This window comes from Daphnia carinata, chromosome 10 (assembly GCF_022539665.2).
Source record: "Daphnia carinata strain CSIRO-1 chromosome 10, CSIRO_AGI_Dcar_HiC_V3, whole genome shotgun sequence".
Taxonomy (NCBI): Eukaryota; Metazoa; Arthropoda; class Branchiopoda; order Diplostraca; family Daphniidae; genus Daphnia; species Daphnia carinata.
The window spans coordinates 2,160,463-2,177,628 of NC_081340.1; the positions used below are offsets into that span (position 1 = coordinate 2,160,463).

General features: G+C 40.1%; 5 protein-coding genes across 13 annotated transcripts; 2 read left to right on the forward strand and 3 right to left on the reverse strand.

Moving 5' to 3' along the window:
- Positions 1 to 37: 37 nt before the first annotated feature.
- On the forward strand, positions 38 to 1,740 carry LOC130703277 (Golgi reassembly-stacking protein 2-like). Its single transcript, XM_057524786.2, has 6 exons — positions 38 to 226; positions 290 to 370; positions 429 to 632; positions 690 to 907; positions 979 to 1,183; positions 1,252 to 1,740. Exons 1-6 carry the CDS (start codon positions 164 to 166, stop codon positions 1,609 to 1,611), a joined length of 1,131 nt encoding a protein of 376 aa, XP_057380769.1. The 5' UTR covers positions 38 to 163; the 3' UTR covers positions 1,612 to 1,740.
- On the reverse strand, positions 1,694 to 5,038 carry LOC130703068 (beta-alanine-activating enzyme-like). 2 transcript variants are annotated; one of them, XM_057524696.2, is made up of 5 exons: positions 4,929 to 5,038; positions 4,578 to 4,758; positions 4,182 to 4,511; positions 2,758 to 4,110; positions 1,694 to 2,689 (listed from the first exon to the last, which is right to left on the reverse strand). In XM_057524696.2, exons 3-5 carry the CDS (start codon positions 4,391 to 4,393, stop codon positions 1,756 to 1,758), a joined length of 2,499 nt encoding a protein of 832 aa, XP_057380679.1. In that variant the 5' UTR covers positions 4,394 to 4,511; positions 4,578 to 4,758; positions 4,929 to 5,038; the 3' UTR covers positions 1,694 to 1,755. The 2 variants fall into 2 exon arrangements, with proteins under 2 accessions (XP_057380679.1, XP_057380673.1); XM_057524690.2 differs by lacking the exon at positions 4,929 to 5,038 and having other exon boundaries at positions 4,578 to 4,911.
- A 194-nt stretch (positions 5,039 to 5,232) lies between these two features.
- LOC130703325 (protein kintoun-like) lies at positions 5,233 to 6,984 on the forward strand. 2 transcript variants are annotated; one of them, XM_057524805.1, is made up of 5 exons: positions 5,233 to 5,357; positions 5,723 to 5,976; positions 6,038 to 6,129; positions 6,206 to 6,352; positions 6,437 to 6,984. In XM_057524805.1, the coding sequence occupies exons 2-5, from the start codon at positions 5,740 to 5,742 to the stop codon at positions 6,780 to 6,782; spliced, it is 822 nt and encodes a 273-aa protein (XP_057380788.1). In that variant the 5' UTR covers positions 5,233 to 5,357; positions 5,723 to 5,739; the 3' UTR covers positions 6,783 to 6,984. The 2 variants fall into 2 exon arrangements, with proteins under 2 accessions (XP_057380788.1, XP_057380787.1); XM_057524804.2 differs by lacking the exon at positions 5,233 to 5,357 and adding an exon at positions 5,589 to 5,613.
- Positions 6,860 to 9,341, reverse strand: LOC130703142 (PH-interacting protein-like). Of its 2 annotated transcripts, XR_009004560.1 has the most exons (5): positions 8,863 to 9,341; positions 8,423 to 8,801; positions 8,217 to 8,362; positions 7,158 to 8,144; positions 6,860 to 7,089 (listed from the first exon to the last, which is right to left on the reverse strand). XR_009004560.1 is itself a non-coding variant. In XM_057524751.1 (4 exons), exons 1-4 carry the CDS (start codon positions 9,199 to 9,201, stop codon positions 7,233 to 7,235), a joined length of 1,776 nt encoding a protein of 591 aa, XP_057380734.1. In that variant the 5' UTR covers positions 9,202 to 9,341; the 3' UTR covers positions 6,860 to 7,232. The 2 variants fall into 2 exon arrangements, 1 of the variants encoding a protein (XP_057380734.1); XM_057524751.1 differs by having other exon boundaries at positions 6,860 to 8,144.
- Positions 9,342 to 12,481: 3,140 nt separating this feature from the next.
- Positions 12,482 to 16,948, reverse strand: LOC130703026 (uncharacterized). 6 transcript variants are annotated; one of them, XM_057524675.2, is made up of 8 exons: positions 16,701 to 16,947; positions 16,388 to 16,495; positions 16,099 to 16,287; positions 14,647 to 16,018; positions 14,514 to 14,594; positions 13,782 to 14,451; positions 13,577 to 13,702; positions 12,482 to 13,510 (listed from the first exon to the last, which is right to left on the reverse strand). In XM_057524675.2, exons 3-8 carry the CDS (start codon positions 16,269 to 16,271, stop codon positions 12,693 to 12,695), a joined length of 3,240 nt encoding a protein of 1,079 aa, XP_057380658.1. In that variant the 5' UTR covers positions 16,272 to 16,287; positions 16,388 to 16,495; positions 16,701 to 16,947; the 3' UTR covers positions 12,482 to 12,692. The 6 variants fall into 6 exon arrangements, with proteins under 6 accessions (XP_057380658.1, XP_057380646.1, XP_057380634.1 ...); XM_057524663.2 differs by having other exon boundaries at positions 12,482 to 13,504; positions 16,099 to 16,570; positions 16,701 to 16,948; XM_057524651.2 differs by having other exon boundaries at positions 16,099 to 16,570; positions 16,701 to 16,948.
- Between the last annotated feature and the right edge of the window lie 218 nt (positions 16,949 to 17,166).

A 17,166-nucleotide genomic window follows, 5' to 3' on the forward strand; every position in this document is an offset into this window, starting at 1 on the left:
CGCGCACAGATATTCGTCTGTGAACGCACTCTTCGCTGTAGCCTGCGGCTAAACACACGTCAACACGTCACGTCCCCTTCAAGTCCAAGTTGAAGTATTCTGTTCGTAACAAGACAAAAACGACAATAAAATTACAAATAACTTTGCGTAGTGTGTGCATGCGATGGGTGGCTCTCAAAGTTTACAGATTCCCGGTGGAGGTACTGAAGGATATCACGTTCTGAGGGTAACCACATTCAAACAGAATTCTAAAAGAAGACGAGGTAACCGATGATGTGTCAATTTGTAGGTACAGGATGGGTCGCCGGGACAGCGAGCCGGGCTGGAATCATTCTTTGATTTCATAGTCGCTATTGGAAGCACCCGCCTGGTATATACTAGAATTCTTTGAAGTATTACAAAAGACTGCTAAATATTTTTCCTTAAAGGATCAAGATAATGAGACGCTGAAAGACCTTCTCAAATTGAATGTTGAGCGTGAAGTAAAATTGACAGTCTATAGTTCAAAATCTCAGACTGTTCGACAGGTTGGAATCATCCCCAGTCAAATGTGGGGTGGCTCAGGCCTATTGGGGGTCTCCATCCGATTTTGTTCTTTTGAGGGTGCCAATGAAAATGTTTGGCACATTTTGGTGAATGCCCTAAAATCTTATTGATCAATTCATTATAATAAGTTTATGTTTGTACAGGATGTGCAACCCAACTCCCCAGCTCAACTAGCTTGCCTGCAGGCACATTCTGACTACATCATTGGTGCAGATTCTGTTTTGCACGAAAGTGAAGACCTTTTTACTCTTGTTGAAGCTCATGAAGGAAGGCAATTGAAGCTATATGTCTACAATACAGAAAGTGACTCTTGTCGTGAAGTGACAATCACACCAAATTCACAGTGGGGAGGAGAGGGAAGGTAAATGTACCAGCCAGTTTGCTTTGCAAAGGGCAAATTTCCAAGTAACAGAAATTTTAACTCTTTTATAGCCTTGGTTGTGGGATTGGTTATGGTTACCTACATCGTATTCCTCTGCGGTCAAGTAATGACGTAAGACTAACGGAGAAGATACCACTGCTAGCAGAGCAAACTAGCGCGGAAGGTGTTAGTATGCCATCGAATCCAAATCCATTAGAACTTGGAGCTACTCCGACGATTCCAACTCTACCGACTTCGTCTGCTACGACGCTTCAGGTAATTTGATTCATTTTTATTTTTAGACGAGATTTTGTTAACGACTTGTGAACAATTTTCTTGTTTAGGCTATTTTTGGTCCACCACCTACTACGAATGAAGATTTCATCGTTCAAACTAATGCTTCGACAAATTCAGCTGAACTTCCTGCACCTATATATACGGGCGTGACTATGCCTGCCCCAGCACCGCCCAATATACCAGGCATGCCTAGCCTACCACCTTTAACAACACCGATTTCACTCCCGGGCATGCCTCCTATTACAGTGAGCTGTTCTTTGCCTCAATCCGCTCTTCAAGGCGTTGCCCCTACCCCGCCTCTTCCCTCGGCAGCAGTATTACCTCCGCCACCTCAAATGTCAGATAACCCATCACCACCCGGCATTAATCCGTACAGAGCGATACCAAGCGGTGCAGCAGGAGTGTAACACTGTCGTCGAAACACCCGGTTTGATCTATACATGATCGGAAATGTTTATCTTGCTTTATGATGCATAGTACAGTTGGATATTGTGTGAGCGTTTAACTTTTGCATTATTGAATAAATCTTGGGGCTTAAGAGGTGAGTAAATTTACAAAAGATTATTACCTAATTTAAAACAATAAAGATTGTCGTCTCGGCAACCTACTATCACCAACTGGTCAACCATAATTGGGGAAGAAAACACTTGACCGTCCAACCGAGATTGAGCAAGCAGACAACCAGTAGAAAACTCCAGGACCTTAAGGTAGCCATTCGTATCACTGCAGATAATTACAGATGCTGCAAAAGGCGAAGAGTAGATAGAACTGGTGAATCCAACGCGCCAGAGTTGTAATCCACTTTCTTCATGTAGACAATAAAGAAAACTATCATGTGAACCGAAAATGATTCGCTGCTCCGTGATGGTCGGAGTCGAAAAGATGGGCCCAGCCGCTTGGAAACGCCATACTATTTCGCCTGTATCTGCTGTACAGCAATTCATATATCCATCAACACTAGCGAACAGGCAGCGCTCTTGCTTAAAGCACCAGGCAGGAGTTGAAAAGACGGGTGTAGCTAGCTTTATCGACCACAACAGCTGACCGGTAGCGACGCTAAGGACGGAACAGGTGCCATCCAATGAAGCAGCGAGAATGCGATTATTTCCGTCCCAAGCCGGAGAGGCAAAAAGACTACCCGAGGAGATAGTTTTCTTCCAAATTAATTCTCCCTGAGCAACAGAAAGACAATAAAGTATTCGGTCATGTGAACCAAAGATTACGCTGAAACCGGTGCAAACTGGACTAGACTTGATCGCATCTCCTGTCTTAAAACGCCAAGAAACACGCCCAGTTTGGGAGTCGAGACAGTAAAGGTGGCCGTCGTAGCAACCTACAAATATGTTCGACCCATCCATATCGCAGGTTGCTGAAGATTCGATCCGCTCAGGTAACGTTGTTGTCCAAATCTCCTGTCCATCATCCAGTCTTACAGCAGAGAAACGGTGCGAATGCGACCCAACAAATACAGCATCTATCTCTTTCCTATTTTGAACGATGTTTCTGTTATATTGAAATGGTCGGCGTTTAGTAGTAGACAGTAGCATATTTACCTTTGAACAACAAGCGGGGATGCATCAATACATTTCTTTAAGCTAAATTTCCAAATCTGTTTGAGCTCGAACGAGGCTTTTTCCGACGTGTGGTCTATGTGGTTAGGAAATTGGGCCGCTTGTTTACCTCGATGAAAAATTCTGATGATAGGTCGATCAGGCAGTGATTCCACGTCTGTGTTTCTACGTATCTCTTCCCGTATATGAGCAACTACGTGTTTCCAACTTTTATTCAGTAAAATATCGATGAGTAACGGAAGTGGTCGCGCCACATGTTCTTGAACTTTATTGGACAGTCTGATAGCAGACAATGAATTTCCTCCACTCAAGATGAAATTAGATTCATCGATTGCAGTTTTTCCTGTCACAAACATCCATTCCTTTGCAAGACAGGTTTCCCAGTCTAGAGTTTTTTCTGGAACAAGTAGATTTTGAACAAGTTGAAGAAGCTTCTTGCGGTCAATTTTTCCATGCTTCGATACTGGGAAAGTATCTAAAATGCGGATTTCATCTGGCTGCTCTATGGCCAGTGCGTTTTCTTGAAAGTAATGTGATAGATGGTCAACAGCAAAAATTCCAGTACAAACTAGAATAAGCAGTTGGTTGGAGTCAAGGAAAGCGCAGCATTGCTGTACGAAACCGGACGCTAAAGCTAATAGTTCGACAGAATGAAGGTTTAACCGCTTCCCCATCCGTTTGACCGTTTCATCCGTCCGGCCTCTATAGTACAATTTTCCGTTAAGAAATTCGACACGGTCACCTGTTGCCCTAAACATGGGCTTCATAATAGAATGGGGAGTCTCTTCGTCTATAAGGCAAACTCTACGGCCTCCCAGCATCAAGAATCCTTCACCTCCATTTTCTGCTGTTATCTCTTCTTCATTTTCATTTATGATACGCAGATCAGTTTCACTAAGAGGATGGCCCAAGTCAGCTGGGAGGTCATTTGGCTCAATCTTGGATAACGTAGCCCAACAAGACGCTTCCGTTATGCCATATATGTTATAGAAGGCTGTACAATTGCCAGATGCACGAAATTTTTCCAGTGCCATGGGTGTGGGAAATGGTTCTCCACCCAGTACGACGGTTCGCAAAGGAGTGGACGGATAAAGCAAATGTGTTTTGGATAGGTGTCCAAACTGCTGGAAAAAGGATGGAGTAGCTTGGATGAAAGTTACGCCTTCATCGCGGATTATTTCGGCAAGCTTTAATGGCATCGCTTTAATGGATGGTTCCACTTGTATGAGTTTAGCTCCAGTGGAAAGGGCTAGAAACAGGTCAACGATGCTTGGGTCAAATGTAAACGGCGAAGCCATAAATATAACATCGTTCTGTTGGATATTAAAATTTTCCCTACAAAGGAAAAAGAAGGATTTTTGTAGTATTACTATGATTATTATCTAGTGATTACACAATCAAATTACCTAAGATCAAGGATATTTGGGAGTATGCAGGAGTGTGGTACACGTACTGTTTTTGGTGCACCTGTACTGCCTGATGTATGGATCACATAAGCAATATTCCACTCATCAGGTAAAGGAAAATCAACTCCTTTAACAGAGGGGCATTTTTGGAAAATTTGTAGCTCATGCAAACCAATCAACATTATTTTCCTAGAAAACTGCCATCCTGACATATCATTTTTGTAATCTGTAATAATTACTGAAGCATTGCTTCTTTTTATTATTTCATTTTGTCGTATGGCTGGAAAATCAGGATCCAGATACAAAAAAGAGGATTTTGTTTTTAAAGCCCTGGAAATAAGCACAAGTGTAAATTGAACTAGTCATACTGTACACTTAAACAAAATGCAACATTACCCTAATATTAAAGGAGCAACTAAGTGGTGAAGTTTTCTAATGGCAAAGGCAACAACACAATTTTCACCGCAAATAGGATCAAGCACTCGAGAAACCTGTAGGAGTGTGTCCGATAAATCCCCATACAATAATGTGGTGCAAGACTCTCCATTATAGTATGTTAAAGCCGGGGCTTGGCGATCTCGGATAGGAAAGACACAATCAAGTAAAGACCGTTTCATCAATTATGTTTTCTTTATCACATTAACTATACGACGAATTCAGCATAGTTTTAGCGAAGTCAAGTATTTTGTTTTGCTCGTAACAGGTTATGGCATGTAGCAATTAGTTGTTTTTATGGATTTAAGTTACCTGCCTTGCTACAATAACGTACACTTCGCAATCGACATAACAGCAATGAAACATACAAATAAAGTTTTTAAATTATAAACGATTTGTTCTTCAATTTTCCGCTCATGCTTTAGAGTTGAGACAGACGACTACACGCTTTTGAGCCAGAGCCATCTTTTAGATATTTGGTTAACCAGCTAAATTGTTAATTAATTTAGAAATCTTAAGTTATTCTATTTCCATAATTTTTTTGTGTGATTAACTGATATTGCAAATGACCACTGTAAAACGTAACGTTTTTCAACGTATATTTTGCTATCCAACAATTATTCCTCATCAATCCCATTGGGTAGAGATCCCCCTGGTAACTTCTCACGCACTTACCGAGCTGTTTTTGCCGACAACCTCTATCATACTATCAACCAACGCCTGGGAAACCTTTGTGAACTGGTAAGAGAGCACTCTCACTTTAATTCGAAATATTAAGTTTTTAGCTATAGTTAAACTGTCATTTGTTAGCGATTTTATACTTTAACAAGACATGGGATTTAATTGAATAGAAAAAAACATAGTTCGTTCTTTATAAGATATCACTAATTTAAAAAAATTTGCGTCGTATTGACCGGCCTAAAGGCGACACGTCAGAAATAACGGGCGCCATTTACATATCAAACTCGCGATAATGAAGAAGTTTAGTTCTTTCCTGGTTACTATTCCAATTAACTCAGGCCACCATTTAATTTTCCATCTTTGTACTTGAATTTCTAAAACACAGGCCCACGTTTTCATGTTTCTTTGTCATTGCCTTTTTTCAGATCTTTCTATAAACCCAATGAGCACATTGATTAAAAATGGCATCCCTCATCCCAAATTTGGTAGTGGCGAAATAATCCAAACGACCTCCCAGCTTATCTCAGATTCTGGACAGGACCATCACAAAGACCCATTACACAGCTCAGAAGATAGTCTTGACAGCTGTGAAGACAAAAGTTCCATTCAGCAAACCAGTGTCAGCAAAAAGAGAACAAAATTAAAAGTCCGAAGCATCTCTGATTCTACTGATGAAGAGGTAATTTTGCTACCTGGTTATGAATTCGTTTAAAAGTACTAATTTTTACTTTCTTTTTAAGCTTGTACCATCTTACTTCTCATATAAAAGTATTTTAAAGTATGGAAACAACAGGCTAAGAAGCCTGTCTGAGTCGTGTGCTGAAAATTACAGGTACTAATGATTATATTGTTAGGGGGAAAATGTATTAGATTAGAAGACTCATTCTGTTTTCAATTCAATAATCCAGTGGTTCCTCCAACAATGGTGAATCAAATTCAGCCCTTGATGATTGGTGTGAAGAGGAGGAACTTGATGAGGATGGAGAGGAGAGTGAGAGTCAGAAAGTGAAGAAAACCGTCAGGTTCAGCAATGTAGTTCACAAGCAACTCTTCAGGTATGTGGTATCATCAGTCTATCTCTCCAATTACTAGGAAATGAGCCTTGTATGTGTAAATACCTGTAAAATTAATGTTTTTAGATCAACTTCCAGTATTCTTGGCCAGCGCAAGAAAAATCAACGCAAGGCTCACAAGAAAGCGAAAAAGCACAGCAACAGTGCTGACCATCCTCCAATGAGCTCTAGTACAGAGTCGGATCACGCAATTCCATGCGATAACGATGCTGAGATTAGCAACGCAATGGAAGCCGCCACTTTATCCGACAGTGGCATTGAAGTCGAGGATTCTGATCCGGGTATGGTGCAACAGCATGTTTCTAATACTGTGGCTAAAAAGAACAAGAAGAAGAACCGCGTGAAAATTAATCGCCGACGTGCGAATAGTGAATCCTCTAACAACGAGATGATTTTCGACCTTGATCTCTAACAAGTTAGGAAAGAAAAACCTCTTGAAACTTTCCCTGCAGGGACAGGTACAATAATAACCAAGTAGTTGATAGCATGTTCTCTTCCTATTCTGTCTATATTCTGTATCTGTTAGTAGTGCAAGAGATACGCAAAATTTCTACAATTTTTTAAAACTTCATGCATATTAGTTGCGTATCAATACATGGATTTCATTTTTCAAATCATTTTGGTTACATACCTTTTCAAACAGAAGAGAAACGTATGTGTTAGTCCCGTTAATTAAACGATACTTTTTTTGCAAGAAGTAGATAAAGGCAAGCAAATACCTTCAGAAAACGAACAAAAGTGAATTCTGAATTGATAATTATCAATTAGTCAGAGCAAAAACTGTTACCGGCTGAAAATGGAAGACTGGCTGACGTGGATTAGAAATACACTTGGACTACGCGACAAAGAGTCCATTTAAGATCTATCGTTTGGGAGAACCTTCTACAAGCTCGGTCAACTTATTGAACTTTTCTTTCGCAATCTTCTCTATGTCACCAACGGCTTCTTCATAAAGGATCTGAATTAACTTCATTTCAAGCGTCTTCCATGCATTTATGCGTTTACTGAGGTCTTCTATCAGATCATTTTCCCTTGATTTTTTGTTGAGTATTTGAAGTTGTATCGCTGTCTTCATAGCTTCCATTTCAGTCAATTTATCATGCATGGCTTTCAAACCCGTTATTTGGCGATCCACATCTCTTTGCTCCTCTTCTAAGGCCAAGATTTCCCCTTTGATTAAATTTAATTCACCTTCCGACTGAGTTTCGTGATTTCTTTTCTCAGCCAGCATTTTTTCAACTGTTCTGAATTCTAGGGCATTTTCACACGGGTCCAGCAAATTCAATTGAAGTTCGAGTTTTAACGCAGTTGCTTGATGCTCTCTCCATGCAAGTTCTTGAGTTAACTTTTGCTTCGTACAATTCGTCAATTGGCCGTTGATCTTTTCTCTAAGCGCTGACAATGACGTCAACTTGGATACTTTGGGGGTTTTGGCATCCGACCCGTCTCTCTCTTCATCGTGTTCCAACAAAGTGGCATAGTATGCATTGATTTGTTCCTGTTGTTGCGACAACTGTAGGGTATCTTTTTGTATATCAACTTTGATCGTCTCCAGATTACGGTATCCATTTTCAATATCGATATCCAGCTGTTCTTTCTGACTCATCAATGGTGTCTTCCTTTCTACGAGATTACCTGTTTCAAAATTCGTGACGGGAATTTCTTTTTCGAGTTCAGTGACGTCATTTGCGCCGTCAATGACCGATGTATTGCAGACGGGGATTTGTTCAGTTGCATCTTCCAGCTGAGTAGAGGAGCTCGCCTCGACGATAACCTAACGTGAAACGATGTGATTTTAATTTTTATCAGTCGCACTTCTCGTATAGTGAAGAGCATTTTAAATTACCCGTTCTTCATTGGTGTGCTGAGAAACAATTAGGTTGCTTTCTCTAGTATTTCCAACTTCTTGAACAGATTCATTGGTTGAAGCTGAAGATGTCAATGATTTATCCTTTTTCGAGTTGTCTTTCGAACTTGAGCTGACGGATCGGTCTACCGAAGAAAAGTAGCATTGTTATATTTAAATATTCATCAGGTGAATTTAAAACGTACCTGATGACTCGTCCGGCTGCTTAACAGAAGCAAGAATTTTGCAAATGTGTTTTTCAAACACGGCTGACAATCGATGGGTCATGCACCAACTGCGCGATCTTTTATTGGTAAAATAGTTTTTGGAATTTTTGAATATAACACGGACATCTCTTGCGAACTCCATTGGCGTTGCGTAGTTGTTAAGCCTAAGTTCTTCGTGCACCGTCTCCAAATCCATAGGGTAGTCCATCACCTGAAGATAATCTGGTTCATCTTGAACTCTAGATAGCTCGCTGAATAATTCTGCATCTTTGGACTGCTCCATGATTTCCAATACATCCGTACACTGCTGCTTCCAGCAGGGAGCAGCAGTCGTGGCTAAAGTAGCAGGTTTATTTTTCTGTAGAAATTAGAATGATAATGAATATAATTCCTTTATCTACAACGCGGTTTTGTATTACTTTTGGTCTTTGAAGATCCATCGCTTTACCCTTTTCGGCGTTTCTGATTTGTCCTGCAGCTTTTTCTTCTTTTTCATCTCGGATTCTGTATTTTTCCAAAACCTGTTGGTATAGGGCTTTGACGTCATTAGAATCCCTGTTTCGGATTATCTCAAGACACAAGTCCGAAACGACTGAGGAATTTCGAACAATGTCTGACGTCGGTAGATTGAATTTAAATGCGTTGATGTATATACGACGCACATCATACTGAACCGCAGACACTCGTCGATAGAAACGGCTTTCTAGTCTTGCTTTGATTGTAGACAGATCCATCGGGTACTTGACAACGGGAGGCATAGGTAGGGTACAGTTCGAGATTCACTGGCACCAAAAAATGTTTCGCCACGTACATATCCATGACCTTGTTGAAACCCGCAGCAATTCGGTCACACTCTGCATCTCTGCTACCTATTGGAGGCCATTCTTCCGCCAACGGTATGTACAATAAGTTGGATATTTCGTGCGGGAGAGTTCCAATCTCTGCATCATGGTTGGTAGGTCTTCTATTTGGATCGATTTTTTCCAAGTCCCATGGACTGGCGCGGTCAAGTTTATTGTTTTTCCATCTGAAAGAATTAAGAGAGTTATATCTAATTGGTTTCCATTTCATTACGTTACGAACGGACCTGATGCGGTAACAAAGGAACGGCGAATCGGGATATTGGTTACTTAGAGGTTCGTGTTCCTCGATTAATCCTTCCCACCACACATGGACACCACGGACAGTACTTACGACACTTCTAAAGCAGTCGCCCGGTTGCCATTTACGCTGGATAGCCGCATCATAATCCTGTTGCAGCACAAAGAAATCCAACACAGCTTCAATATCTTGATATTTTACGATGAAGGACTTCCCTGTTAACGCTCTTGTAGCTGGATCCATGCAACCGAGCTGCCAATAAAGAAAATTAATAACACCTCCGTTTTGTTTGTTTTTCAATGAAAACTAACCAGTTTAGAGAGCGATAATTACCTTCAAACAATACACCATCGGAGGTTTGATCTCGTACTTAATACCAATAATTTTAACGAATTCTTGTTCACTTACGCTCTGGTTGTACCAAGGAAGAGAACGAGGATTATATTTATAAAGTTTCTTTTGTTTGACGATGTCCAAATAGAGTTCATGACCTGAAGGAGAAAAGTATATATATATAAAAATTTTCACATTTCTTAACAACGAGCAAACACAGACCTTGTCTAAAATACACGACTTCATCGCCTATTTGAGGATAATAAGGTAGTCTGCGTGGAGTGAGAGAAAACAACACACCACACGCTCGAACGGGTTTCTTGTCTGAGTTCCTGCTAAGTCTAGGTTTAGATATGCTTGCTCTGGTAAACCGTGGTGGTTCCAAGTTCACTTCTGTTTCGTTTGTCCAGTCTGAATATTCCGAAGATGAAGAGGATGACGGTGCACGTGTGTCTAAATCTGAATCGTCATTGATCACATCGCATTCGCTGCTGCTACAGGAGCCATTGGTTTGGAACTCATTTTCGTTAGATTGTCGGGGACATGTCGTAGAAATGTTTAGGACATGGTCGTTAGATTGGGACGTATCTTTCTCTGATTCGCTATCCGCTTGTTTTGAGATACGGCGGATTCCTGAAAGAGTATCTGAGGTGCTATTAATTTCAGATTTGTTCGAGATTCGTAAGTCATTTTTCAGATTTTCATCGGTTCGCCGTTTCTTAGCAATAGGTCCAATAGAATCTTTGTCTGCTGTGAACTGAACTGAAACCAAACGAAAAGGATAATTAGAAATACTATTTGGCAGCACAACGAATAAACTTTGAATCTATTATTACCTTTGTCATGCTGAAGTCCAGATGACGAGTTATATCGCATACAGTCAACTAAAGGTATAGTAACGTTTGCGAAGATTGAGATGGGACATTTGTCAAATGTGAGGAGGTCTTCGTCGGTTTGAAATGATGGAGAATTTTCAGCGTCACGAGTCGGTTCAATATTTTTGCTTTGTTCGTGAGGGAAAGAGTCATTGACACTCATAGAGTTTTGGGGTAGTTGACCACATTTGGCAGATGCTGGCACCTGCACTGTTTTGAGATAAACAGCATAGCGTTCAATAAGATTTTCAGAGCGCACAAGACATGTAGCTCTTCTGTGGACGCTATCGGTTTCCGCAATGCGATGTATATGATTCCAAATATCGCGGCGAGAATCCGCGGTTAAGTGGCAGTACGTGCATTGGTACATATGATCCCCTTGCTGGTGACTCTTAGTTAAATGGCCATGAAAGCCATCCAGCGCCTGATGCCAAAAAGAGCAGTAGGGACACTGGTACACAGTCCTTTCAACAATGGGGAATGATCGCCCCTCTTCCAGGGACAGATTTATAGCTGAACTGCATCTGGAATTGTTGTTGACAGTCCTCTACAGAAAAATTGCTCAACTGATGACAAAGGAACTAGAAAAAATAGATCAGTTTATAACACCTTTCGTTTACGGCTTTTGGTATATGTCATATTTAAATTCCTCATTCTCTTCCCTCGATTCCTTGCTGCTATGAGATTCCTTACTTTTTCACGACTTTTTTGCAGCTGAAGTGGGGCAACCTCCGACATATTTTAGAATGTCAATCAATGCGAGGCTTCTTGACAAAGCTATTTTTTTGTCCAATTCTAATACATCTGAGAACAATTATTTATATCAAGATTAGTTTTTGTTATCAAGTTTTTCAAAAACTGGTAACAAGGTTAACTATTTTATAGGTTGCTTACCAGAGGAGGAGATGCAAAAACTAACAGCTAGATGGTTACTTCAAGAACTTAAACTACCAGACTGACAAGAAAATGAGGCCACATGTTTTAACGGGTTTACCGATGCTAGAAAATAAAAATCGACCAAACTTTTCACGTTGCATAAAAACTATTCTGCCAAGACAATGTTTCGATTTTAAGTAGTCAAACTATTTCTCTTGTCAATTTTTATCATAAAACTAAAACACTTCTAAAACATCTTACATGCTTGAATTATTAAACAATTGCAAAGTAAAAACTCTTGGGCGACAAAAAAAACAACTGGAATTCACAGTAGGAAACTTACGGTTCATAGACGTTCCCACTGTCTAACACCCACACAGTAGCTGGAAGTTTCTCGTGGGATCAACTGCCAAAACAAACCCTACGGCGCGAAGCTGAAAGACGATGCCAGTTTTTTTGTTTCCTAAAATATGATCCACAACGAAACAAAAACCCTCTGAAAAAACACTATAAAAAGAAACAAGAGAGCAAGATCCCAAGGGCAAGCTCCATCACTAACATATTGTTATTTTTATCAGGGTAAGATCTATTGCCCCTCCAATTTTGAAGGGCAATAGGAGCAACCTTTTATCAGATTCAGCGAAATACCAACCACTTTTTAAAAAGAAAAGACGGTCAATGGTCATAACGTTAAATCCTAGAAGAAAGCGCAGAATTTGGTCTTTTTATTTTTCGTTCGTTGGTGGTTTTTATTTTTATTCGTTTATTTGGTCAATTTATTCCATCTGGTGAAAATAAAAATCTATAGATTGAAGTTTGGTCGCAGATACAAACACATCTGAGGACGAAGACAAAAAAGACGAATGTTGTATCTTTGTCACATACGGTATCCAGAAGCACAACGAATCGATTAAACGTGAAAGGACAAGAAAAACAACAATGATGTTTATGTTAGACAATCTTTGCATAGCTTATCGCTATATAAATATAATCATTTTTCTTTGAAATCAGTGAATCATTTCTTCATCGAAGATGGCTTTTCAATAGACGATCGCTTCAGTTAATTAATCAGTTTCGCCCAATTTGGAAGAAACACTTTTATCCGTAATGTAACCGTCTAAGGCATTGAGCAAATCCCGCTCTTTTTCGCGGATTTTCGATAAGCCTTTCAAGTATAACCTTTTCATTTCTTCTTTACACATTGCAGTACGAGTCCCTATCAGCTTTCGTTCCTCGGCCACCAATTGCCTCATATTGGAAACGGATTTGGCCGAGTCTTCTTGCAAACGAACCAATTCGGCTTCCTTTTCAGACATTTCACTTTCAAAGATTTCAAGGAGCTGGGCAGCTCCTGCATGTGAATCTTCGCTCTCCTTGATTTGGCAATCAAGAATTTCAATTTCGTTTCGTAGATCAGTGATGGCTCTTGTAATGTCGGTAAGTTTAGCTTCTGATTCAACGACAAGTTTTTGACTTTGTACTAAGGCACTCTTGTTGAATTCCAATTCTTGTCCCGGCTCGTACATTGCGAGGTTAAATTTGAGCTCTTGACACTGTTGGGTTCGAAGTTCGAGTTCAGCTTCAATCTTTTGACCACTGAGTTTCATTAACCGTTGCTCGGCAACCTTTTTGCTCTCTTTTAGTTTCAATAATTCTGACTCACTGGCACTATCCGCTTCTACCATCTTAAGCTGTTCTGCCCGCATTTCGTTGATTCTGTCTTGTGCTTCCTTAACCATTAGTTCCTTCGCCTGACGTTCTGCTAAAGCATCATCCAAGTTAGGAAAAAGTCGCTGCGGAAAAATGGCTAAGATTTGCGGCTGTACGTTGGTCTCTTGTTGTACGTCAGGCATGTTTAGTTTTCTTTTGTCGTTTCCTGTATCTCTCGTAAAAGTGCGTAAATAATGAGCGATTTAATTATCCTATTTCTTTGAGTTACTGCTCTTACCATTGTTCGCAGACACAGCGTCAGGTTTCAAAGAACTTTGCTGTTCAGTTTCCTCGTCTGAATGAATTCGCAATCTTTTACGGCGCTGACGTCTCGTTCTGCTCGAGTTCCAGAGGACTATTTCGCCTATAATGTCGTAAGCAGTAAAATTGATTAGGAACAGGACGGGGGAAAAAGAATGAAAAAACAACTTTAAAACTATTACTCGTGAGCGATGAGGACGATTTATCAGTTGAAGGTGAATTTTGCGTAGAGGATTGGTTCTTGTGTTCCGAATTCGAATCCGACGACATGGAACTGGATGGCGAAGGTTTTCGGTCATATTCCAATGATGAATCTGAAGTGATTTCAAAACTGAGGGGGGACGATGTGTCGTCCTTCATTTGAGCTGATGACAAACTGGAAGAGGGAACCCAGTCCTTCGATTCATCGTCCGTATTGTTTTCTAGGGAAGATTCACCAGAAAGCTTCCAGGTACTGTCACTAGAATCCGAAGAAGCTCTTTTCAATCCTTCATCAGAAGCTAAAGAAGTGAACTCTCGTGTTCCTGAATATTCCAATTCAGGAATAAGGGATGTTTTGAGATATTCGGGGTAATGGTTTTCTGGTACGGGTTTGGTCATAGTCCAGCAAGCTGAACTGTGAGTTTCCTTTGGGCTTTTCTTAATGTGTTGGGTTATGGCAATACGATAACGGGCGCTGAAATCGCAATGGGAACATTTGAATGTCGGCGATTTTTCGTGCGCCATTAAGTGTTGGTGGAAACTGGACACAGCTCGAGCCCAAAAACTACAATGAGGGCATTGGTACACGAGGCGTTCGATAAGTTTGGCAGTCTGAATGCTGCTGCTGGAATCTTCACGTTTCCTTTTCGTCTTCGAATATAAATGAAAGAATTTTCGATGACTTTCATTATATAGGAAAAACTTAATCAAACCTTTCTGGTTGTTTTCCTTGGAGTGCCCTCAATCTCCAATTCATCCGTGGTTGAACCCACAGAAGTAGGGACATGCGTTTTCTGTGCAAAATTTTTTTTTATAAGTATACACGCAAGATAAATAGCAGAATACCTCATGCATTTGAAATCGATCCCGAGAAGTAGTTTTGAAGGAACACTGCGTGCAGATGTGCTCCAAATCACAATCCGAATTAGACAGCGGCTCTGAAGAATGGAATGAAGTTTTCGAGGCAGTGGCGGGCTCGTGGACACTTGCATAGTGGTTATTCTTTTCAGTCAAGGTTTTTGCTTTGTAATTGCAAAGGTTACAAGAAAAGCCGTCTAAATGATGATTGGTTATGTGAAAGGTGAGTTGGCGTTTCATTGGGACAGAGTAAGAGCATATACTACAGCGATACACAGAATCTTCCGTATGCCTACGTCTATGGTTTTTTAGACGAAATATTTTGTTGGCAGAATAGTTACACGACTCACAGGAGTATCGGCTAGGTCCGGTTTCATCAGATGTTTTACTCGTTTTGTGTGGTTCTTGGTCACTGCTGGCCAATGATGGTGAGATGGCAGTTTTTAAAGAAGAATTTAAAGAAGGGTAATTTTGGTCGATTGTGAGATCATGGCTTGTTTGACAATGATGGAAAATATGACTTGAATCCTTCGCTCGGAAGCGACAATTTGTAGCAGGGCACAAATAATAGTATTGGCCTTTAATTCGGCGCTTTTCCAAATCGGACTGGCTAACGCCAGGGAATGCCCTAAAAGACGTCAAAATTTCATTTTCTTTTGGAACTTTTAGCCTCGATGATTGTCCGTTTGAAGTATTAGTTGTTACGGGATGATGTTCTTTCATGTGCCCTTTCAATTTTCTTGCATTCGGCGTTCGGAATGAACACTGTGTACAAGGGTACCACTTTTTTACGAGCCTTTTTGAAGGCTGCGTACTATCGTTCTCGGAAAATAAGGCTGACGATGAATTCACATTGTTGCTCCTTGTTTGTGTATGGTTTACAATCGGTGTCTCAGTTTCGAAATCAGCTTTCTTTATGTGATTTCGTTGGCGAAGAGGATTATCGTTTGAATCTTGCGGACCTTTCGTGCAGGAAGAATTGCGCTTTTTTTTGTTTTCGTCCTGAGTTGAGGATTTGTTATTTTCTTCGGTATGACATTGCCGAATGGGAGAAACGGAGTTTCTGTTTACATGGCAATTCCTATCTATTCGGTTTACGTTTGCGGATTCCGACTGAACTTCGGGATGATGTTTCATCCTATGTTCCTTTAGAGAGATAATGTCTTTGCTCTTGAATTCACAGCTTGTACAACTGTAACGGATCTGGGACAGTATGTTAAAATATTTGATGTCTTCGTCTTCGGAGGTCTCAACACGAGAAGTCGAATTAGACGTGGATGTTGAAAGTTGTATCCCTTGATCAGTAGATTTTGACTGTACGGAGTTCATTAACAAGTTTTTCATATTTTCTGTACTCAATCTGTTATCAATATTCATGTTATATTGGGAATACAATAAATCTTTCTCTGCTACTCTGCTAACCTTTCTCATACTACTCACCTATTTGAACCATTGGCAGAAGAATCAGGACATGCATTTTCAACCACAGCAATGCCAAGTGATTCAACATTCCCCAGCTGAACTGCCTCCCCCTCTGGGAGCTCCATATTTGGAATGGAAGTTTGAGAATCAGATGAATGTGATGATCTTTCATTCAGCTGTCCAATTTCCATTTCTGCAGTATAATTGCTATGCCAGTCATGTGTCCATGGAAAAACAGATGGAACAGCATCTTCAAAGATTTTTCTTTTGGTAGTTTGATCAGCATGCAAAAAGTATGTGTAATCACTCTGTTTAAAATGAAGCGAACAGACTGCAGCAGCACCATTATTTGTTAGAGAAAGATCATTTTTATCTCCGTTGATGTTGACCATCCACTCCTTTCTTCTCTGGACATCTTTTGGAATGTCAAAACAAACCAAATTTGTGGGCTTAGGACAGGAGGAGATACAACACTTTTTCATTTTATTCTCTAGAAAAAAGTGGCTAATTATAGACAAGTTTCGAAGTTGTTTAGAAGGTACTAAAAATATGACACTTAAGTCTCATTAGGTCTGTTAATAACAACATTGCATTTGCTGTAATCATTATGCCTTACATACCTTATTCTGGATTGTGCATGACAACTAGTAACACTTATTGTTTCCTCGGATTTTCAAAACGAACAGATGTTCCCTCGTTGTTGTTCCCTTCTACGCATTTTTCTTCACATTTCATGTTACCGATAATTTGGCTTAAATAAATAAAATTTCGGCCATTGGATTAACAGCTACAAAAATACAACGATGAAACGGTGATTATATTTCCAGAAATTATTCACTATCAATCAACTAAACAATCAATCCATGCGAACAAACAATCAGCTGGTACGCAAATCGACGTTGTCGGATAGTTGTATATTCAACATCGCAAATAGTTTTCCTAGAAAAGTGGAAACTAAAAAATTAAAAAATTAATTTTTGCTGTTGAATTTGAATGTCATTCAACACATGGATGATACTGTTGGCTTCTTCCACTGTCAATGTTCTGTGCCACTCACTTCCTTTATATTTATTAGCACTACAGAGA

What these genes read in the sequence shown, in the direction of transcription:
- LOC130703068 (XM_057524690.2), bottom strand. Translation starts at nt 4,798, where the DNA reads ATGAAACGGTCTTTACTTGATTGTGTCTTTCCTATCCGAGATCGCCAA. An exon ending in CCAAATATCCTTGATCTTAG is followed by an intron (nt 4,111 to 4,181) that starts GTAATTTGATTG and finishes TTTCCTTTGTAG; the next exon opens with GGAAAATTTTAATATCCAAC. An exon ending in TCCCCGCTTGTTGTTCAAAG is followed by an intron (nt 2,690 to 2,757) that starts GTAAATATGCTA and finishes CGTTCAAAATAG; the next exon opens with GAAAGAGATAGATGCTGTAT.
- LOC130703325 (XM_057524805.1), top strand. Translation starts at nt 5,740, where the DNA reads ATGAGCACATTGATTAAAAATGGCATCCCTCATCCCAAATTTGGTAGT. An exon ending in CTGATTCTACTGATGAAGAG is followed by an intron (nt 5,977 to 6,037) that starts GTAATTTTGCTA and finishes TTTCTTTTTAAG; the next exon opens with CTTGTACCATCTTACTTCTC. An exon ending in GTTCACAAGCAACTCTTCAG is followed by an intron (nt 6,353 to 6,436) that starts GTATGTGGTATC and finishes TAATGTTTTTAG; the next exon opens with ATCAACTTCCAGTATTCTTG.
- LOC130703142 (XM_057524751.1), bottom strand. Translation starts at nt 9,201, where the DNA reads ATGCCTCCCGTTGTCAAGTACCCGATGGATCTGTCTACAATCAAAGCA. An exon ending in TGGATCTTCAAAGACCAAAA is followed by an intron (nt 8,802 to 8,862) that starts GTAATACAAAAC and finishes TAATTTCTACAG; the next exon opens with AAAAATAAACCTGCTACTTT. An exon ending in GCAGCCGGACGAGTCATCAG is followed by an intron (nt 8,363 to 8,422) that starts GTACGTTTTAAA and finishes TTTCTTCGGTAG; the next exon opens with ACCGATCCGTCAGCTCAAGT.
- LOC130703026 (XM_057524651.2), bottom strand. Translation starts at nt 16,562, where the DNA reads ATGAAAAAGTGTTGTATCTCCTCCTGTCCTAAGCCCACAAATTTGGTT. An exon ending in TCTGCCAATGGTTCAAATAG is followed by an intron (nt 16,019 to 16,098) that starts GTGAGTAGTATG and finishes TATTGATAACAG; the next exon opens with ATTGAGTACAGAAAATATGA. An exon ending in ATCGATTTCAAATGCATGAG is followed by an intron (nt 14,595 to 14,646) that starts GTATTCTGCTAT and finishes AATTTTGCACAG; the next exon opens with AAAACGCATGTCCCTACTTC.
- LOC130703277 (XM_057524786.2), top strand. Translation starts at nt 164, where the DNA reads ATGGGTGGCTCTCAAAGTTTACAGATTCCCGGTGGAGGTACTGAAGGA. An exon ending in CTATTGGAAGCACCCGCCTG is followed by an intron (nt 371 to 428) that starts GTATATACTAGA and finishes TTTTCCTTAAAG; the next exon opens with GATCAAGATAATGAGACGCT. An exon ending in CAGTGGGGAGGAGAGGGAAG is followed by an intron (nt 908 to 978) that starts GTAAATGTACCA and finishes ACTCTTTTATAG; the next exon opens with CCTTGGTTGTGGGATTGGTT.